At 43.3% G+C, this 18,334-nt stretch overlaps 1 protein-coding gene across 1 annotated transcript in view; it reads right to left on the reverse strand.

Annotated features, from left to right (window-relative positions):
* Nucleotides 1-214: 214 nt before the first annotated feature.
* Nucleotides 215-18,334, reverse strand: part of cacna1db (calcium channel, voltage-dependent, L type, alpha 1D subunit, b) — a gene marked incomplete at both ends in the record, with an annotated part of 115,923 nt that continues 97,803 nt past the window's right edge. The window contains 10 exons of the mRNA XM_080015348.1: nucleotides 215-529; nucleotides 1,517-1,690; nucleotides 7,014-7,148; nucleotides 13,050-13,162; nucleotides 13,386-13,546; nucleotides 14,443-14,577; nucleotides 14,920-14,946; nucleotides 15,858-16,303; nucleotides 17,504-17,620; nucleotides 18,176-18,312. Of these exons, the coding sequence (XP_079871474.1) occupies nucleotides 215-529; nucleotides 1,517-1,690; nucleotides 7,014-7,148; nucleotides 13,050-13,162; nucleotides 13,386-13,546; nucleotides 14,443-14,577; nucleotides 14,920-14,946; nucleotides 15,858-16,303; nucleotides 17,504-17,620; nucleotides 18,176-18,312 (1,760 nt within the window). The remainder of the gene's footprint in view (nucleotides 530-1,516; nucleotides 1,691-7,013; nucleotides 7,149-13,049; nucleotides 13,163-13,385; nucleotides 13,547-14,442; nucleotides 14,578-14,919; nucleotides 14,947-15,857; nucleotides 16,304-17,503; nucleotides 17,621-18,175; nucleotides 18,313-18,334) is intronic.

Genomic DNA, 18,334 nt, shown 5'->3' on the forward strand with positions numbered 1-18,334 from the left:
CCATCCCTCCATACTTCCGTCCATCCATACAGGAACCATTCTCCAATCCGTGAATAGAAAGGAAGCAAGGCACTGGTTGTTTTTTCCTCCGTCTGTCGGTTTCATCAGTGTGAGAGACGTTCCCTCCGTTTTTTAGATTTCTGTTTTTTGTTTTTTATGATTGAAAAAGTTCAATAAATAACTCAATAAATAGCCCCTCCCCCGCCAAGCGCTGCTATAGCGGCGTGACACGGATCATCTCGTCCGTCAGGTCCTCCTCACACCGCGCCTCCTCCGACTCGTCCTCGTCACTGTAGTCGTGGATGCCGCAGTCCCTGAGCGTTTCCATGGTGACAGAGGCTCCCCCCACTGCCACGGCCCCCGCAGCCCCCTCGGCGCCAGCGTTTCCCACAGTGCAATTCAGTAGGTTGCTGGCGGCGCTCTCCATCTCGTCGATGGTCAGCTCGCAGGCGTCGGCGATCTCGTGTTTGGTCGCCGTCACAAACTTGGGATCCCGGGCGTATTTACCCAGACCCTCAGAGATCAGGACCTGGACGGAAGGTCAAAAACAGGAGAATTATGAGAGGAATTCTGTGTCACAATTTCCAAATATATATGATAATTAATAAAATGTATTAATACAAATATAAATAATAATATATGGATAAATGGAACAAATAAATATGAATAAATACTACAATCGACAAATATGTTACCCTAGCATCGCCAGAGCAATTCGCAAATACATATGAGTCAGAAATTTCCCGTTCATTTTCAATTCCCAAGGGGCATTACCAACGGGCGCAGATAATGTCTTTGGATAGAACTACAGAGAATCACAACAACGAAACATGTGATGTAGCGCTGAGTGAGTTGGTAAATTAAAACTTTTACCAAATCCTGTCGGAAGTACGGCAAACACATCTTTCTTATCGGCAAAAGAGAAAATATGCTGTCCAGCTCGTTTAGTACTGTCGCATACTGTTGAATAGGAGGGTGGCCAAATACTTTGCAGAGCGAATGAAACATGAGCTCACAGATTTGGTTCCCTGGCTACGAATATATGTCAAGATTTTTAAATGTAAATATAAATCTATCTTTATCCACAAGTAAATACGCATATGAAAATATGTATGTATGTGTATAAATATACTGTATATATACATGAAAAATGCATATGGAAATATATTAAATTACATATAAATGATGCTGCGTATATTTGCAAAATGGCTTGCACAAAAAAAGTAACAAAATATTAATTTGTAGATGGAGAGATACATTTATGTTCCTGCATTTAAAAACATTAGTTAAGATATGTGGATGATGTTTTCATTGATCTTTTTAACATTGTATTTTCATTCATTTATCATATGTACTTGTGAATTGCAACACAGGAAAATAAATAAAACAACCGATGCATTTAATCAGTTATTATCAATTAGTATTTGAACTCCAGTAACGCAAGCAGTGTGTGTGTGTGTGTTTTAAGCCACTGCACGTACAGAAGTGTATGTGTGTGTGTGCGTGCTCCACCCACTGCCTCCACTAGGCTATTCGCGCTCCCTCGCTTCTGCAGGAAGTGGCCGTGGCCCTCTGGGGGCAGCTTGAGGTGGGAGGGGCTTGGGGGGGCATCCTGAGCCGCCGTGTACCATGAGCATCTCCGCACCGCGCCGGGGATGCTGCTGATGCTGCCGGGGCTCTGCCAGTCCACCTGCACACACACACACACACACACACACACACACACGAGAACACACACAATACAAATTATAAAAAAGAAGAAAATAAAAATGATCAGAATCAGAATTTTGAATCAGAGTTTATTTTGCCAAGTACTTCATGCACAAGGAATTAGCCTTGGTTTAACAGACATAAACATCGACAACAAATCAGATATATAAAAAAACAAAACATAAAACATTTGCAGAATATCCTAAATGTGCTCTATGCAAAATATACACTACTCACAAAAAGTTAGGGATATTTGGCTTTCGGGTGAAATTTATGGAAAATGTAAAAAGTTCACGCTACAGTGATATTATATCATGAAAGTAGGGCATTTAAGTAGAAGCATGCAATGGTGATTTCCTCATCTCAAACAATTTATTGAAACAAAAGCCAACAACAGGGGTGGGTTTACCACAACAAAAAATGTCAATGTCTCAATAACTTGTCATGTGCCCTTGAGCATCAATTACAACTTGACAACGACATCTCATGCTGTTCACAAGTCGACTTATTGTCTGCTGAGGCATGGCACCCCACTCTTCTTGAAGGGCGCCCCTCAGGTCATTGAGGTTCTAGGATACAGAGTTACGAGCCTCTACACGGCGACTCAGCTGATCCCATAGGTTTTCTATGGGATTCAGGTCTGGAGAAAGTGCAGGCCACTCCATTTGAGGTGCCCCAGTCTCCAGCAGCCGTTCCCTAATGATGCGACCTCGATGAGCTGGAGCATTGTCGTCCATGAAGATGAACTTAGGCCTGTGTTGGTCAGGCAGGGGCACAATGACTGGATTAATGATGTTATTCAGGTAGTATGGGCTTGTCACTGTACCATTCACAAAGTGTAGGGCAGTTCTGTATTGACTAGACACACCTGCCCACACTGTAGCACCGCCACCACCAAAGCCGCATCTGGTGACAACAGTGGCTGATGCATAGCGCTCTCCTTGACGTCTCCAACATCGTTGGCGGCCATCATTTCTGCTCAACGTGAATCGACTTTCATCAGAGAACAGCACTGAGGCCCATTGGTCCCTCGTCCAGCGTCAATGCTCCCTGGCCCGTGCAAGACGATGATGCCTGTGCCTGGTGGTGTGGTCAGGTACCCTTGCAGGTGGTCTAGCACGCAGACCACGCTGATGTAAATGGTTTCGAATGGTCTGACGTGACACTTGGGTGCCTCTCACCACCCTTAAATGTGCCTGGAGTTGAGTGGCATTCATCATCCAGTTCCGCAGGGCACTGTTCACAATGAACCGCTCATCAGTGTGGGATGTGGCCAAAGGATGTCCACTTCTATGCCTTTCTGTGACTCTTCCAGTCTCTCTGTATCTCAGTTGCAACCTGCTGATGACACTCTGTGACACTCTAAGCTCAGTGGCCACTTCCCTCTGAGAACATCCTGTTTGAAGTCTAGCAATGGCGAGGTACTGTTGATCAGTTGTTAGGTGTCATCTTGGTCTCATGATGTCAAAATGTGAACAGCATGATGAAGAGGATTGTTTAAATACCAATTCTAATTGAACCAGGAAATGTATTGGTCGATTCATGGATCAAACACCTGTTGTGAATTTTGCCGTTCAGCTCCTTGTTATCTCTAACAAGGAGCTGAATGGCAAAATTCAGCAAGTTGTGCAAAAAGTACTGAAACATTGAACAGTTGGACATATGCATTCAAAAGTTTAGAGACATGAAGCACACCATTTTGCCCAGCCAATAGAACCGGGCCATTATCCGCTGTTGTGTTTTTTCGTGACCGAGGTGACCGGCCATCAGGTTATGGTGAGCCGCCTGGAAGAGCATTTTTCCGGGATGGCCGGCTACTATAGGAGGTTTGTCCCCATCTTTTCGGAGCTAACCAGCCCCTTGACTAACTTAACTCGAAAAGGTGCTCCAGATCTTGTCCAGTGGTCAGAGAAGTGCCAGCAGGCGTTTGCGAGGGTAGACTCAGCTCTCTGTGGGAAGCCAGTGCTGTATAACTATAACTTCTCTCCCCCTTTCTGTCTGCATACCGATGCGTCGAACAGAGGACTGGGCGCAGTCCTGTCCCAGGAGGTTGAGGGGACCGAGCGTCTGGTGCTGTACCTCAGCCGAAAGCTCTCAGAGTGGGAGTCAAGGTACAGCACTGTGGAGAAAGAGTGTTTCGCCATCAAATGGGCAGTCAATTCCCTCCGCTACTACCTCCTGGGACGAGCTTTCACCTTCTGTTCGGACCATGCCCCGCTGCAGTGGCTCCACCGCAAGAAGGACACAAATGCCCGGACACAAATGTCAGACCCCAGGACCCACATGGGATTCTGCAGGTCCCCAGCCCGTCCCGATGCCCCGGAGGAGAATGTCTGGGGGTGCACTTGCCGACCCCAGGACCCACGTGGGATTTGCCAGGTCCACAGCCCACCGCGATGCCCCGGAGGAGAACGTCCGGGGGCCTGCTGTGTTTAACCCCAGGACCCCCGACGCCCCTTTTCTCTCCCACTTTATCCCCCTCCCGCTGGCCCAGGGGAGGGCAGAATATCTACCAGCCGGGTCCTGTGGTGCTGCAGGACGCTATCTCCCCTTCCAACGCTGTCTCATCTCTGTCCCCATCAGCTCCCAGGGCGGTGTTGCCATGGGAGCTGCGCAGATGTCTGGGCAGGGGTTCGGGCACTGCGGGCGGCCCAGCCACAACCGCCAGGATTGCCTTGGATTGAACTCGACCATGTGGTCGAGGGAAGGGGCCTACTAAGTACTGATAAGGCTACAAGGGGGTAGACTTCATGCTTTGCTGGACTCGGGCTGTTTGCAGACGATGGTCCAGTAACACCTGGTTCACGAGAGGACACCAAGTCAATGGCGTATTGATACGCCCCGATGCCATGCTCACTCACCCGTATTTTTCGGTGATTAGGGACAGGTTATATCTAGTGAGTCGTGACACTCAGACAAGAGAGGAGATAACCAAGTTGTTAGTGCGGAAGAGCCACTAGAAAATGCTCTTCCAGGCGGCTCACCATAACCCCATGGCCGGTCACCTCGGTCACGATAAAACCCGACAGCGGATAATAACCCGCTTCTATTGGCCGGGCATTTGGACAGATGTGCATAAATGGTGCCCTGCGTGCCCCTCCCCCTTGTCAAGGTCCTGTTCGGAAGACTCGGTTTGGACCATCTACATTATTCCAAAGTTGGTTCACGACGATAGCCGTAATTGGGACAAATGGTTGGATCCCCTGCTGTTTGCGGTGCGGGAGGTTCCCCAAGCCTCGACAGGATTTTCTCCCTTTGAACTCCTCTTTGGCAGGCGACCTTTAATAGGGTCTAGCCTAATTAAAGATAGCTGGGAGGAAGGTCCTAGCACCAGTATGAATGAAATACAGTATGTAATGGACCCGGGAGTCCATAAGTTACACGCACTCATTCGGCCGTTATCACAGGAGATTTGCTTCGGGCTCAGGAAAGTCAGTGCTTCATATACGACAGGGGTCTCGGCTCAGACAATTCGCACCGGGCGACAAGATGTTAGTGTTGCTCCCTACATCCAGCTCTGAATTGCTCGCGAAAGATAGTTGTTAAGATAGTACATTTTAAATAAGCATTCAGTTTACACAATTTCAGTAAGACATAGGGAAATCTGAATGTACTGTAAACGATAGACCCTTTAAAGCCAAATTTCTAAATATGCTTGCTGTTTGATTTGACTCTACTACAGTCAACTAGAGACTGCAGTCAACAGCTATGAACAGCAATATTAATGTTATTCCATATTGAAAAAATAAATGTTTGTAGCCTAGGCTACTATAGCCCAATCAAACAATTAGAAATAACCTTAACATTGGTTTACAATAATGATTTACAAATTTTGGGCTAAAGATTGAAATTCAGAAACACTAGGCTACAGCAGCAGACTCATTTGTTATCAAAACTAGATCAACCAAAATTGGCTAGCTGGCCTAATTTAACCATTGCACGTTCAACCATTACGACTAAAATACAAATAATTATTCTGTAGTAGTGATGTGCGAGTTTGAACGAATCGTTTAAAAGGAACGGCTCTTTTTACTGACTCCGGAGTGACGAGTCCTTGTCTCCACTAACTTGTTCGCCTCTTCTACCTGCTACTAGCTAGACAACATATCACTCACACTATTGTGTAACTCCTATATTAACTGGAAATGTATCAAGTTAATTACTGTATTAACCTAGCCCTGTGAGAAAATAAACCACTTTGGCGCTTGTTTCAACTCAGTATTCGCCCTACCAGCACAGAGCCCCGCCCTCTGCCCTAAGCTGATTGGTCTGATGCGGGCTGCACCAATCACTCACTCACTCTCCCAGCCCGCCCGCAGCTGAAGACAAGAGCCGTTTCTCAATACCAAGTACGCAAAGTCCAGACTTGCGGACTTGGTAGTTCAGGCTTGGCAAGTTCGACTTGGGAGTACAGACTCCCGGGGACCATAACCATTACCACTACTTGGTGCGATATGCATTCTGGGATACTTGGCTGTCCCAAGTCCACACAAGTCACCGCCGATGCATCCTCGATAAATTGGGCGGAGGAAGTCCACATCCGGGCGTTTGGATTGGACTTGGCTTGATGCAGACTTTGAATTGGAACAGTACTTGGGCTGCGACTGATGACGTTTCACAAGTCCACAAGAAGACAAGTACAGACAAGAACACAGATTGAGAAAGGGCCAAGGTCTGACTCAGAGTCTGAGTGAGTGATAAGTGCAACCCAAGTCACTGACTCTGTGACTCGAGTGACTCAAAAACCAGACTATCTTTAGTGAGTGACTGATTGAGTGGACTGAGTGAGTGAGTCCACTGAGTGGACTCATACAAACTTGAGTCATTAAAAAGAGTTGAATCTCCCATCCCTATTCTGTAGTAGGCTTTGGTAGCTGTACATATTATTCAACAACAAAGGCTACCTGAAAGTGTTATGGCTAGAACAATGTTTTGTTAACACGTACATTTTTGACGTGTGCATTTTGACCACCTAAAGACGGTCAATTTTCCCATGTTAACAGGAGTATTTTTAACGCATTCATTTTGGCCCTCTAAACACGGTAATTTCTTCTGTGTTAACGAGTGTATTTTGAACATGTTTATTTTTTTACATGGTCTATTTTGCCTTGTTAAGGCATATTATCCCTTTTTTTCTTTTGTCCCCAATAGCTCTCTGTATAAACAAAACGCAGCTTTGTTAATTGCGTACATTTTTTAAAGCATTAAATATTTCAAATTAATTTCAAAATTAACACATTCATTTTGAAAGCACGAACATACATACGTACATATATACATATATACATCTCAATTTCTCTCACCTGTATGAGAGGGGTATAGCAGAGCGAGCTGTCTCGGCCGATGGGAGAGGAGGGGGGCGTGGCCCAGGAGCGCAGCGAGCGTGTAGGCGACAGGCCGCGGATTCTGCTGGCATCAAAACCTGCCACCGCCATCACCTAGGCAACCAGAAAGATGTATGTTGGGGTCAAAGGTCAGTGGGAAAAGCGTGAGTTGGACCAACCAAAAACGGCATTCCGTTGTGTTCTTGTCCTCAAAAAGGCATTGTTATAAGAATTTTACATGTCTATATATATTACTGTGCCTTTCACATGAACTCTTGTATGACGTATATGTACTCTGCTTTTCTTCTGTAGGCTAAACAGAGTTCACGTTTTATTGCTGTTTTTCTCTCAAATTCTTATACGATGTATGTGTACTCTGATTTTCTTTCCAAGGCTAAGTAAGAGTTCATGTCTTAAAAAAGGACATAAACTAGTCACTTTCTGTGCCTTAATGAAAAGAGGAGGAAGGCAACATGTCTCGATCGTAAAGTACGGGAACCTCAACAGATGGTCGGTCTCAACGAAACTGCTCCATCAATGAAACTATCATGTCAGCATGAGCTATGCAGGGGCGTTGTGACATCTGCTGACCTTCATCCCAGCGGCTCCTCAGCTTCGCCATTCCAAGAAGACTGTATAAGAAGCTCAGCTCTCCAGTGAGAACTGAGCATTTCCTCTGTGACATTCTGTTGTGTTGTTACACTGAAACTCCTCCTCTTGTACAAGATTCTCCTCTCGCACAAGATTAAATACTTTATTAACCTACAGTATTTGTCTCCGATTTCCTCTTGGAGACATAATGACATTAGTCCGTCCAGGAACAAAAATTTTAGCTGTTTAACCTTTACATTAATTTGGCGCCCAATCGTGGGGCTCCAATATCTGCCTCTTCTCTCCAGGGTATCAGACCTGAAACCTTGCAAGAGGGAGTCTGGAACTCCTAAAGAAAGTCCTCAGCCACGGACCGTTAAAGGTTTGTTTTGAGCAACAGAGGCCAGGCTCTGCTGGAGAGTGGAGCAGTGACGGAGCCAGGACTACGGAGGAAACGAGACACCTTAACATACGTCGGAGACGTATTTTCGGTGTATAGGACACTCAACGGAAAAAGTACACAAATGCCTAAAGGGAAGGGGACTTACACAGACAGGGAATATCAGGTTACAAGCGTGCATCAGGTAAATCCAGGATTAGTCTCTCCTTGACTTCCACCATTAGGAATATCTAGGTTAACCTCCTCCTTGATATCATTGCTGACTCACAGTGGTAAGAAGATAGAATCCTTTTTCTTCGTGTTTACCTCCCAAAGGTAAAGTAAGGTAATAAAACTAGAAGGTAAAAAGAAAAAAGAAAAAAAAAAATAGAGAGAAGGTAATACAACTAAAGAGCTCCGGAGTTGAAGACTCAAAAAGACGTCGTTTGGAAGGATGTAGGACTTAAACTAATCCCCCAGGACCTGAGTTAACAAAATATCATAAATTAAAAATAAAAATGGGAGTACATTCCTCTGGGTCCCCGACCCGATCCTCCACCCTATCCTGAACCTCCAGTCCTCACTCCTCATCCAACTTTCTACACTCCAGTTCCTCCAACCTCCACCACGTCTCAGCCCACAGGCCACAGCTCCTCCAGGGCAGTACCAATCTGACGAGACCCCGAAAAGAATAACTTGCAGCGGTAAGTCAAACAATCCTTTTTCCTCATCGATCAAAAATAAACCATTGCCGCCAGAAAGAAGGCAAACCAGTCATAATATCCAAACAACATGCACCCAAGTTTATCTGCTTTCGATAAAAAACACCTAATCAGACACGGCACAGCAGACTTGCGCATCTAAGGGAGCACGCCCTGCATGTTGAAGGAGTGAAACGCACAAAAAAGAAAAAGGAGGTGAGTGACACCTTTGTAATAAAAGAAGGAGGGGATGAAAATAATGATGGTTATGCTTCTGTGTATTTCCGAGGAAATGCACCTCGAGGACGAGGTGGCTGGTGAGGACGTGGTTGAAGTGGTGGAAAAGGTGGAGTGGGAAGGAGGAATGCACACGAGCGAGACGATGTCTGCTACAACTGTAGCAGACCTGGACATTGGGCAAGACATTGCCGATCGAGGTGGGAACACAGAGGTGGAAGAGGTGGAGGAGGAGGAGAAGCGGGAACCAGACCGAACGATGACTGGCATCTGGCGTGAATGCTAGAGAGAAAAACAGGTCATGCACCCACACACACACACACACCCCTCACACACGCACACACGGACTTGGATGAAGGCGATTCAGAAGAAATTCTCAACCTAGGAAATGCGGACATGATGATAAGACGTGTCACATAGGGCAGTAACCCTATGTGTCTTTGATAGTGGGAGATAGAGCGATCGCATTTCTCTGCGATTCAGGAGCATTCAAATCAATTGTACGGGAAGAAAATGCAGAGAGTTTTAAAATATCAAAAGAAAAATAAAATAATTAAATTAAAATAATTATAACAATTCATAAATAATTAAAATAACACCACAGGGATCATTTAGGACATATATTTGAAGTGTGAACCCCGTGCATATCTATTAGCTGCAGGATCAGGATATTAGTCTGCCTTAGAGCATGAAATGAATAATTTTGAGACAAAAAGAAAATCTATTGCCCCGTACAAATTATGATTACAGTAGGCCAGGAAAAATAATGTTACGTGCCTAAGTCTAACAAAGAACTGCACTGAATTGAAAATAACAGTTAATATTTTCCTCTCTGCGCGGACTACTGTACCTTCTGTAAATTTGGAGCATTCATCATGATATAGTGTAAGTGCCTGGATTATTCTGCTAAAGACAAGTATTTATCAGTCGATACGCAAACATTATGAAAAACTCTCATCTTGTATTGCGCTCAATTTCGGTGAAACATCACCTGACCTCCGTGTGAATATAATATATTAGATAAAATGTAGAATAACAATAAAAAACAAACTTTAAACATGACATTAACAATAAAAAGGGGTATTACAACAACATACTGTTAGACAATAAGTGTAAGTCTAAAGAATTAACAATTAACTGTTGAATAAGCCAAGCAATCATCAAGAAGTTAGAATAAATTGCAAAATACACTAACTGAGAATTTATTTGGAAATAAAGAAAGGCCAATCACTTTTTAGATTTGCGGCTATTTTGAGCCATGGGTATACCCATGTCTCAACAGGAGGGATGGTCAATATAGTTGAATGTCAGTTCACAACATACGGATTTCATTATTACTCTAAAAAAATGTGTGCATCATGTCTTATATGCTCCAAACAAAACGCACAGGGCAGATTACAACCAAAGAGTGGCGCATTCCCACCAGCTACCTACCCGTTTCAAACGTTATGCATGGATTTAATAGAACTAAAGCAGAAGGTAGGAAGTACTGTTTAGTGATAAGCCATGTTTTCTAAATGGGTAGAAATAATACCGACAGTAACTAATGATGCTATCACGGTGGCCAAGGCTCTGGCTGCCATAATAGCACCAAGATTCGGGTTTCCAGAAACTATATATTGCGACAACCGTCCACATTTTAGAAATCAAGTCATATCAAAATTATCAGAAATATTTGGCATACATTTAAAATATCATTGTAGCTACCATCCACAATCGGCAGGTCTGGTAGAAAGGACTAATGGAACAATCAAAGCTAAATTAAGAAAAGCTATGAAACATGGATTATGTGTTAAATTCCCTTGAAATGTTATATGGAAGACCCTATAGAATGCCTCTCATACAAATGATAGGAGATGATACAGAATTGACAGAAACAATTGTTATTATTTGAGTAAAATGTTGAAAAACAAAGATATTACGGCTAGAGTGTCTCCGCCGACAGAACCAGTGACGCAACGTGAGACCCCAGTGAAACCAGGCGATTGGGTGTTCATCAAGGTCCTAAAGAAGAAGTGTTGGTCTACACCCCGGTGGGAAGAGCCATACCAGGTGCTGCTGTCCACACCCACTGCAATCCGCATGGCTGAGAGAAAAACCTGGGTCCACTTCACACACTGCAAAAAGACCTGCATCACGCCTACGGATTCTGATAAGTAGACACCATGGCTGAAAGGCCCTGGCACCCCTTGAAAGGATGGGATGTGGGTTAAGGGGAACCATCTGTATATTTACGCCATCGGAGTACCACGAGGGGTTCCCGCAGAGTTCAAAGCTCGTGATCAGATAGCGGCAGGATTGGAATCTGCGTTGTTCTGGTGGGCAACCATTAATAAAAATGTTGATTGGATAAATGACATATACTACAACCAACAAAGATTCAATAACTACACTCGGGATGGGATAAGGGGCCTGGCAGAGCAGTTGGATAAAACTAATTTGATGACGTGGCAAAATTGAACGGCATTGCTGCCGTTCAGTGTTGCTGGCTAAAGAAGGTGGCGTTTATAAGATGTTTGGCGACGTATGTTGTACTTTCATCCCAAACAACACCGCTCCTGACGGCAGCGTGACCAAAGCATTGGTTGGACTTACAGCATTGTCCGAGGAGATGACCGAAAACGCAGGGATAGATAATCCATTCACCAAATGGCTGGAGAACGTGTTTGGTAAATGGAGTGGCACGTTACAATCAATCCTAGTATCATAAGCAGTAATGATTGCAATTATAGCTGCATGTGGTTGTTGTTGTATTCCATGAATGAGAGGATTGTCTCAAAGACTCATAGAGAACGCTATGACTAAAACTATGCTGTACACACAAGTTCCTAATGATGACAACAATGACGGTACAAATGCAAATTATGAATTTCTGATCAAACCCAATCAGGAGGATTTTAATGATCTAACCCGTTAAGGATATGCTCAAGACTGCAGGTTCAGATGTCGATCTCAACATCGCCGGACTCTTTGACGACACCAGAGTCTGATGGCCAAAAACGAAAGTTGACACAAACCACACCAACAGAAATTCTTACAATGACACCAAAAGTTTAATTAGATAACAAGTTTTAGGCATTATGAAGAGTTTATAGAAAATCTCCAAAGGAAGTTTTAAGTCTCTGATGGCGTAACGTATGCAGCCAATTAAGATTTTTTATCTCAACTATGAAAATACATGTTATCAGGGAAGAAGGTTGATGTTTTCTATTCTGTTTATCGCGTAAGGGAAAGTCTGAATTTAGGCCAAATTAGAATGTTTTTATTATTTTCTTTTCTTTCTCTTTTTACCTATTTTGATCAGATTGATTGTTTGATTATATCTACACCATTAATTACGATTTGTCTGTATCATGTAATGATTAATTACCCCTTTGCACTGCTTTAATAAATACTTTACTTGCATTTAAAGTATCAAGTTTAGTTATTACTTTGGTTTAGAGAAACAAGTCACCTAAGCCTGAGTACCCTTCTTGTAGATGGTAAAAAGTTAGGAAGAGCGCATTATGGGATCTAAATGGTTAGCCCAGCCCCCAGATGGAAACATCTCCTTAGGACAAAAGTATGTCGTTAAATGAACACCCAGCAAACACACCAACCGACACTCATTAGAATAGAGCTGTCGTTAACTGGAGTGGCCTTTTGGGTTATATCCTTTAGTTTGCAGGGTTACTGAGGGGGTATAATTCAGGGCTGAAACAGGGGAGGCTTCAGGAAGGAGATAGTTAGCAGCTGGGCGAGTCTATTCGCTACCTAGTCTAAGCAATCTTTAGAATCCTGTACAGTTGTAAAACCTGGCAGGCTGGAGATCTAACCCGTTACGATGGAGGACTAGTCCGGAGCACTGTACTGTGCTACTGCCGGGAGACAAGTTTTTATTCGCTTTGTTTGAAGATCGCTCTGATTGGAGCTGCGGAGCCGTGCATAACCCCCCCCCCCAAAACCAAATTAGGATATAAAAAAATTGAAATATATTCGAATATTAAAAATAATAAAGCATATTGGAATTCGATTAAAGAGGAATATCTGCAGCCCTAATATACAAAACAGTTTAATATAAGTTAATAATTTATATATAATTTATTATCTTTGTCTATTGCTCGCTACCTGTTGCTGCATGAGGTGCAGCGGCAGCGCCGTGCAAGAGGGGGAGGGAGGAAGGTCGTCATGACTACCACGTCTCCGGAGACACTCGAAACTGAAGGTCGGCCTCGTGGAACCTGGGAGAACAATCCAAGTGATATATTTCAGAACACATTTAGTTATCAGTTATCAAATGCACAAATTATATTTTCTTATACATATTTTTTCTCTATTCATTATCTTATTTTCTTATTCCTATCATAAAAATACACTCAAACCCAAACAACAACCTGAACACATCCAGTCATCACTCGAGGTCATTGTGTGTCATTTGGATAACATTTCTGCTCCATATTTTACCTTGGGGTGAGGAGAGAAACCGTCTCTTCGGCGACCGCAGCCCATCTTGGCAGATGGGTTGTTGGTCATCGTCGTAGTAAGCGTCTTCTTGCTGGTGATACACCCTCACTGCCTCCAGGTCAGAGTCTCCTTCAACATCGTGGAATTCCCTGTTAGACAACCTGCACATCAACACACAATACAGGTCGTACTGTGGTATTCCATTCAAAATATAAAGCTTATTTTAGGTTTTTATTTAAATAATTATGGGACTTGTGGGAACTCTGGGATTTTCCTCACTCTCAGACTAACTCTCGTTTGTTTTGGTCGTTTGATAGGAGAAAACATGTTTGATTGGCAATAAATCATTAATATAGAGGCTAGGGTATATATTACAGCATTTGGTCCGCAGAAGGGTCCAATCCGGCCAGCGGGATGATTTGGGGAAAATATATTTATTTGTTTTCCGTATTTTCTACTTTTTGCAAACATTTAGCCAATATAATTTTTGTTAAACCAATAATCATAATAATTTGCTCCTTTTGTCTTGCCTTGTGCATGGGAAATAAGTTCATATTTAAAACAATTTTAATCACCACTTTCATATAAATGTGCTCATATCAAAACTGTAGAAATGAGTCGATTAATAATCCTTTGTAATCGAAATGTTGATTCAGCTTAATTTACTTCAAATAAATTAATAAATAAATCCCAAATTGAACTCCAGATTGAGAACATTGACAATGCATTGGATAAATATTAACGCCGAGATGATGAAAAATGTTGAAACTGCTGAGACAATTACAACTGCCTTTGTGACCTATGTAAACGACTACACCCTCAGCCACTGCCTTTATGACACCCTCACAGTAACGCTCCATGTGACCTACGTGATAACAACCAGAGCCAGCTGGATCAGGGGAGATGCTCTTTCCTCTTCTGTGTGACTTGTGAAGTGCTCCCCGCTGACCAAGTGACAGTTGTTGTAATCTCTGTTTAACCTTAACTATCTCACCCCACGCAACTATCTGAGTGGCTAGAATTTACACCACAAGAACAGCTGTTGCCATGGCGATACCTGTCTCTGGTGAGCATGATGTCGTCCTCGTGGGACTCCTCCCCACTGTAGAACTCCCTGGAACCCAGCTCGTCGTCTGTGTCCCCGGGCTCCTCCCTGCGGATGGTGGGGTAGGGAGCGCCGCCTGACTCCGACCTGGGGGTCAAAGGTGAAACCTGTTGTTTTAATTTAAATGGACAAACCAAACTGTGATAAAAAATGTGTTCCATGTGTTAACACAAGTCCCAAAGTCTTCAGTCACTAAAATAATTTGTGTTTTTTGTCAAATGAAAACAAAGAATTGAAAACTTTGTGTCTAATGTGCCGAACAGGGCTCTTACATATCCAGTTGATTTCAGGTACAGATGTGAGTATTATCTAATGTCCAGATACACTGTATATAACAATATCCTAAATAAATACAATCTTTTTTTTTTCATAAAAAAAAGTTTTTCTGACTTTGCAGCCATCTGCACATTGCCCTGGTTGGTCCCTTACCTTATGTAGGCCTCGTAGTAGCGTGTCCTTCACATGGGACAGGTTGGTTTTGGGGTCGAGGACACAGAGTAAAAGGAAGGGAGAGGAAACATGCGACGATGAAGAACAAAATAACTAAAAAAAAAGACGTTACAAGAAAGTATAATCTCAATTGAACAAGTGGCCATGAGAATTTAATTTCCAAAAAAACAACAGATGTGATGGACAAGTTTCGCTGAAGTTTCATTCATTCATATACTCACACAACAAGTATATGAATGTACATAAATAGCTTAGTTGGGTTGAGGGCATGCAGCAAGGTGAATGAGGGGGCTACATGTGAATGTACTGGACAGTTTTCCTTTTTCTGGACCCTAAACTAACCTCTACCAGCTAAACTAACCCCTACCAGCCCCCCCCCCCCCCCCCCCCCCCCATAAAAATGTATCTGTAAAAGATTATTTCCATAAAAAACGGAGAAAAAAAGCTTCATAACTTTGCTACTGTAAAAATCTCATTCTGACTTTCAAAAAACTTTCAGACTGCAGAGAAAATGTATTCATTTAACACTAAATATATTCAATTGGAAAACCAGAATTCCCGCATTTATTATATTCAATTCAAGACTTTTTTAAAGCTTTTTTTGAGAAAAATTGAAGACTCATTTTGCACTCGCAGTGGCAAACGTGAAACGAACTATGGTTTTATTAACATATTTTCTGCCTTTCTTCCAGCAACATACTCAATGCCCTTTGCTAAATTGATACAAGGATGCAAATTGTTTATACAAACAAAATACCTATAAAAACCCAATTTTATACTTTTTTTGAAAGCATGAATTTATTTTATTTTATTCATCTTTTTAATGATGAGCTGGGGAAGCCTGCAAAAACAAATTCCACTTCCTTGAACCCTAAACATATAGAAATAAAATGTGTTTACACGCTGTGCAGACTGACCTGGTGCAATGTGGCGACTTCCTGCTCCAGTCGTGTCGGTACGATCCTGATGACGCCGACGCTCTATTGGCGTCGTGGTGGGCCTGGTCCCGCCTCCATGAGCGTCTGTGCTGCCCCCCGTTGGTCAGGGAGAGAACTGCGGGCACGTTGGCGTTGTTGAGGTTGGCGTTTGAGGACAGTGGCGACTGGCAAAAGATGGGGTTAGGGTGGGGGTGGGTGTACTGGTGGGGGGATTTATTGGGGTGCTTGTACTGGATCAGAACATTGTCCCCTCCGCTTCCGTGGTGGTCGTATGTTCCCCGTCCTGGGGGCGAGGGCTCCAGGGCGGAGTTGCAGAGAAAGGGCAGGACCTGCAGGGGGCGCTGGGTGACGGTGGAGAGGTGGCCAGAGTGTCGCTGGTCCCCGTTGATGTGATTGACATGGTTACCGAACAGACCGCCATTGCGCTGTCCGGATAGTGATGAAATATTAGTACAACCAAATGTAGCTTTCTGCGCCGTAAAACTCAGTTCACACTGTAAAGCAAATAGTACCCCTAATAGTAACTAGTAGTCGTATACTACTAGTACTGTATACTACGCATAGGCAATGCAATCACTTTACTCTTCACAATCACTTCATCCTGAGGGTCCTTTATTAACTCATTAACTTGATGTACTCTTACACTTAAGACTGCCCCCAAATAGTGTACCAAATGTTAGTCGATGATTAGAGTCTTAGTTAGATTAGAGACGGTTTGAAGCAGCTCCATTCAGGAGCTGCGCCTTCAAAATTAACTTTAAAATTAAATGGCTGGACCCGTTTATGAAACGCTAGAGGGCTTTGAATTTGAAACAAAAAATATTGCGTATATTATAAGAGCCATTTTTAACTGTTAATCCCATTATTATTATTATTGACTGACAGGTAGACCAACCTCAAAGATGGAGGAGGAAATCCACCCGCAAACTGATATATATTTTACATATATACAAGCCCAATATACTGTATATATGTTGTGTTTTTGCATACTATTTGATGCATACTATGGTTTCAGGGACACTGAAACCACTCACCTACTAACTAGGCGTACTAAATAGTATGCTAGTATGCAATTCCTTTTGTATGTAAAATTCTGTTTTGTCGTGAGTATACAGGTGCCTTAACTCATCAGTGGTCACAGCCCCTTTGACTTGACACTGGTAAAAACTCTCACCTACTAACTACTACAGTGGTACCTCGACTTACGACTGTAATTCCTTCTATAAGAACGGTCGTATGTTAAAACAGTCGTATGCTAAGCAATTTTTCCCATATGAATTATGAAATCATGAAGGGTGAAAATAAACAAAATACACAGCACAAACAGTAAATATGAAAAAAATATCGATAAGCCACGAACTACGTGCACACAGGATGTAGGTCGCCCGCTGACTGACTGCTGACTGGCTGCTGACTGACTGCTGACTGGCCGCCGACAGGCCAACTGCAAATTTCCACGGTCGTATCTTGGAGCAGTCGGTTGCAAGTCGATACAAATTTTCACGACTATCGCTGCTTGTATCTTGGATTAGTCGTAAGTCGGTGCGGTCGTAAGTCGAGGTACCACTGTACTACTAGTAATTCATGTGCTAGGATGCCATTTCGGGCATGACCCCCACTGTTACCCTGTATATCTCTTCTTCTTCCTCTCCGTTGGGCTCCACCAGCCCCTCCTCCTGCAGGTCACACGATATGACTCTGCGGATCTCTGGACCGATATCGTGCAGCGTGCGGAGGCCGGCCTGCGGAGCACGCGCGCACCACACACACACACACACACACACACACACACACACACACACACACCCTCTGATAGTAACCAACAGTTGTATGGACTATGCTCGTCGTCTGATTCTATTTCTGGATGGGAGGTGCGTTGCTGTTTATGGCTCAGGAGGTCATGAGGAGACCTAATACTGCTGGCAGGCTGCCATCCAAACAGCTGTCTTTAGCAGTAGAGAAGATGATACTCGGTGAACTTTCGATTCTCATTGACGCTGATGTTAACTTTTATGGGTTTCTGAGGTGTCAGCAAATTCTATGATTCTATGACTCTTGTGGTTATTTTTCTGGTAATAAATCAGTCTAAATAACAAATGCTCAACGTCCCTTTTATGAATTAATAGATTGCATAGGCCTATATCTGTTTTTTCTGAGAAGGAAATAAATTAAATACCTTAAATGTTGAGATTCAAGATTCCGGGGTTAATGTTAATTTGTTTTGCTAGCTTCATATTTTAATACTTTAATTAAATTCTATAAAGAGGGAATCTTTGCAGAACTACTGTATGACTGACCTGCAGAGCCATGGTGGTGTTGATCCCCTCCCAAGAGTGCCGTCCCACAAGACCTTGCTCTTTGCGCCTCTTGAACTTCCTGAAGTAGTCCTGTATCAGGAAGGTGGCATAGAACTTCCCCACTGTTACCTCGTCATCTGAGTGAAAAAAGACCAAAGA

Source organism: Zeus faber (genome assembly GCF_960531495.2).
Source record: "Zeus faber genome assembly, chromosome: 15".
NCBI classification, from domain to species: Eukaryota; Metazoa; Chordata; class Actinopteri; order Zeiformes; family Zeidae; genus Zeus; species Zeus faber.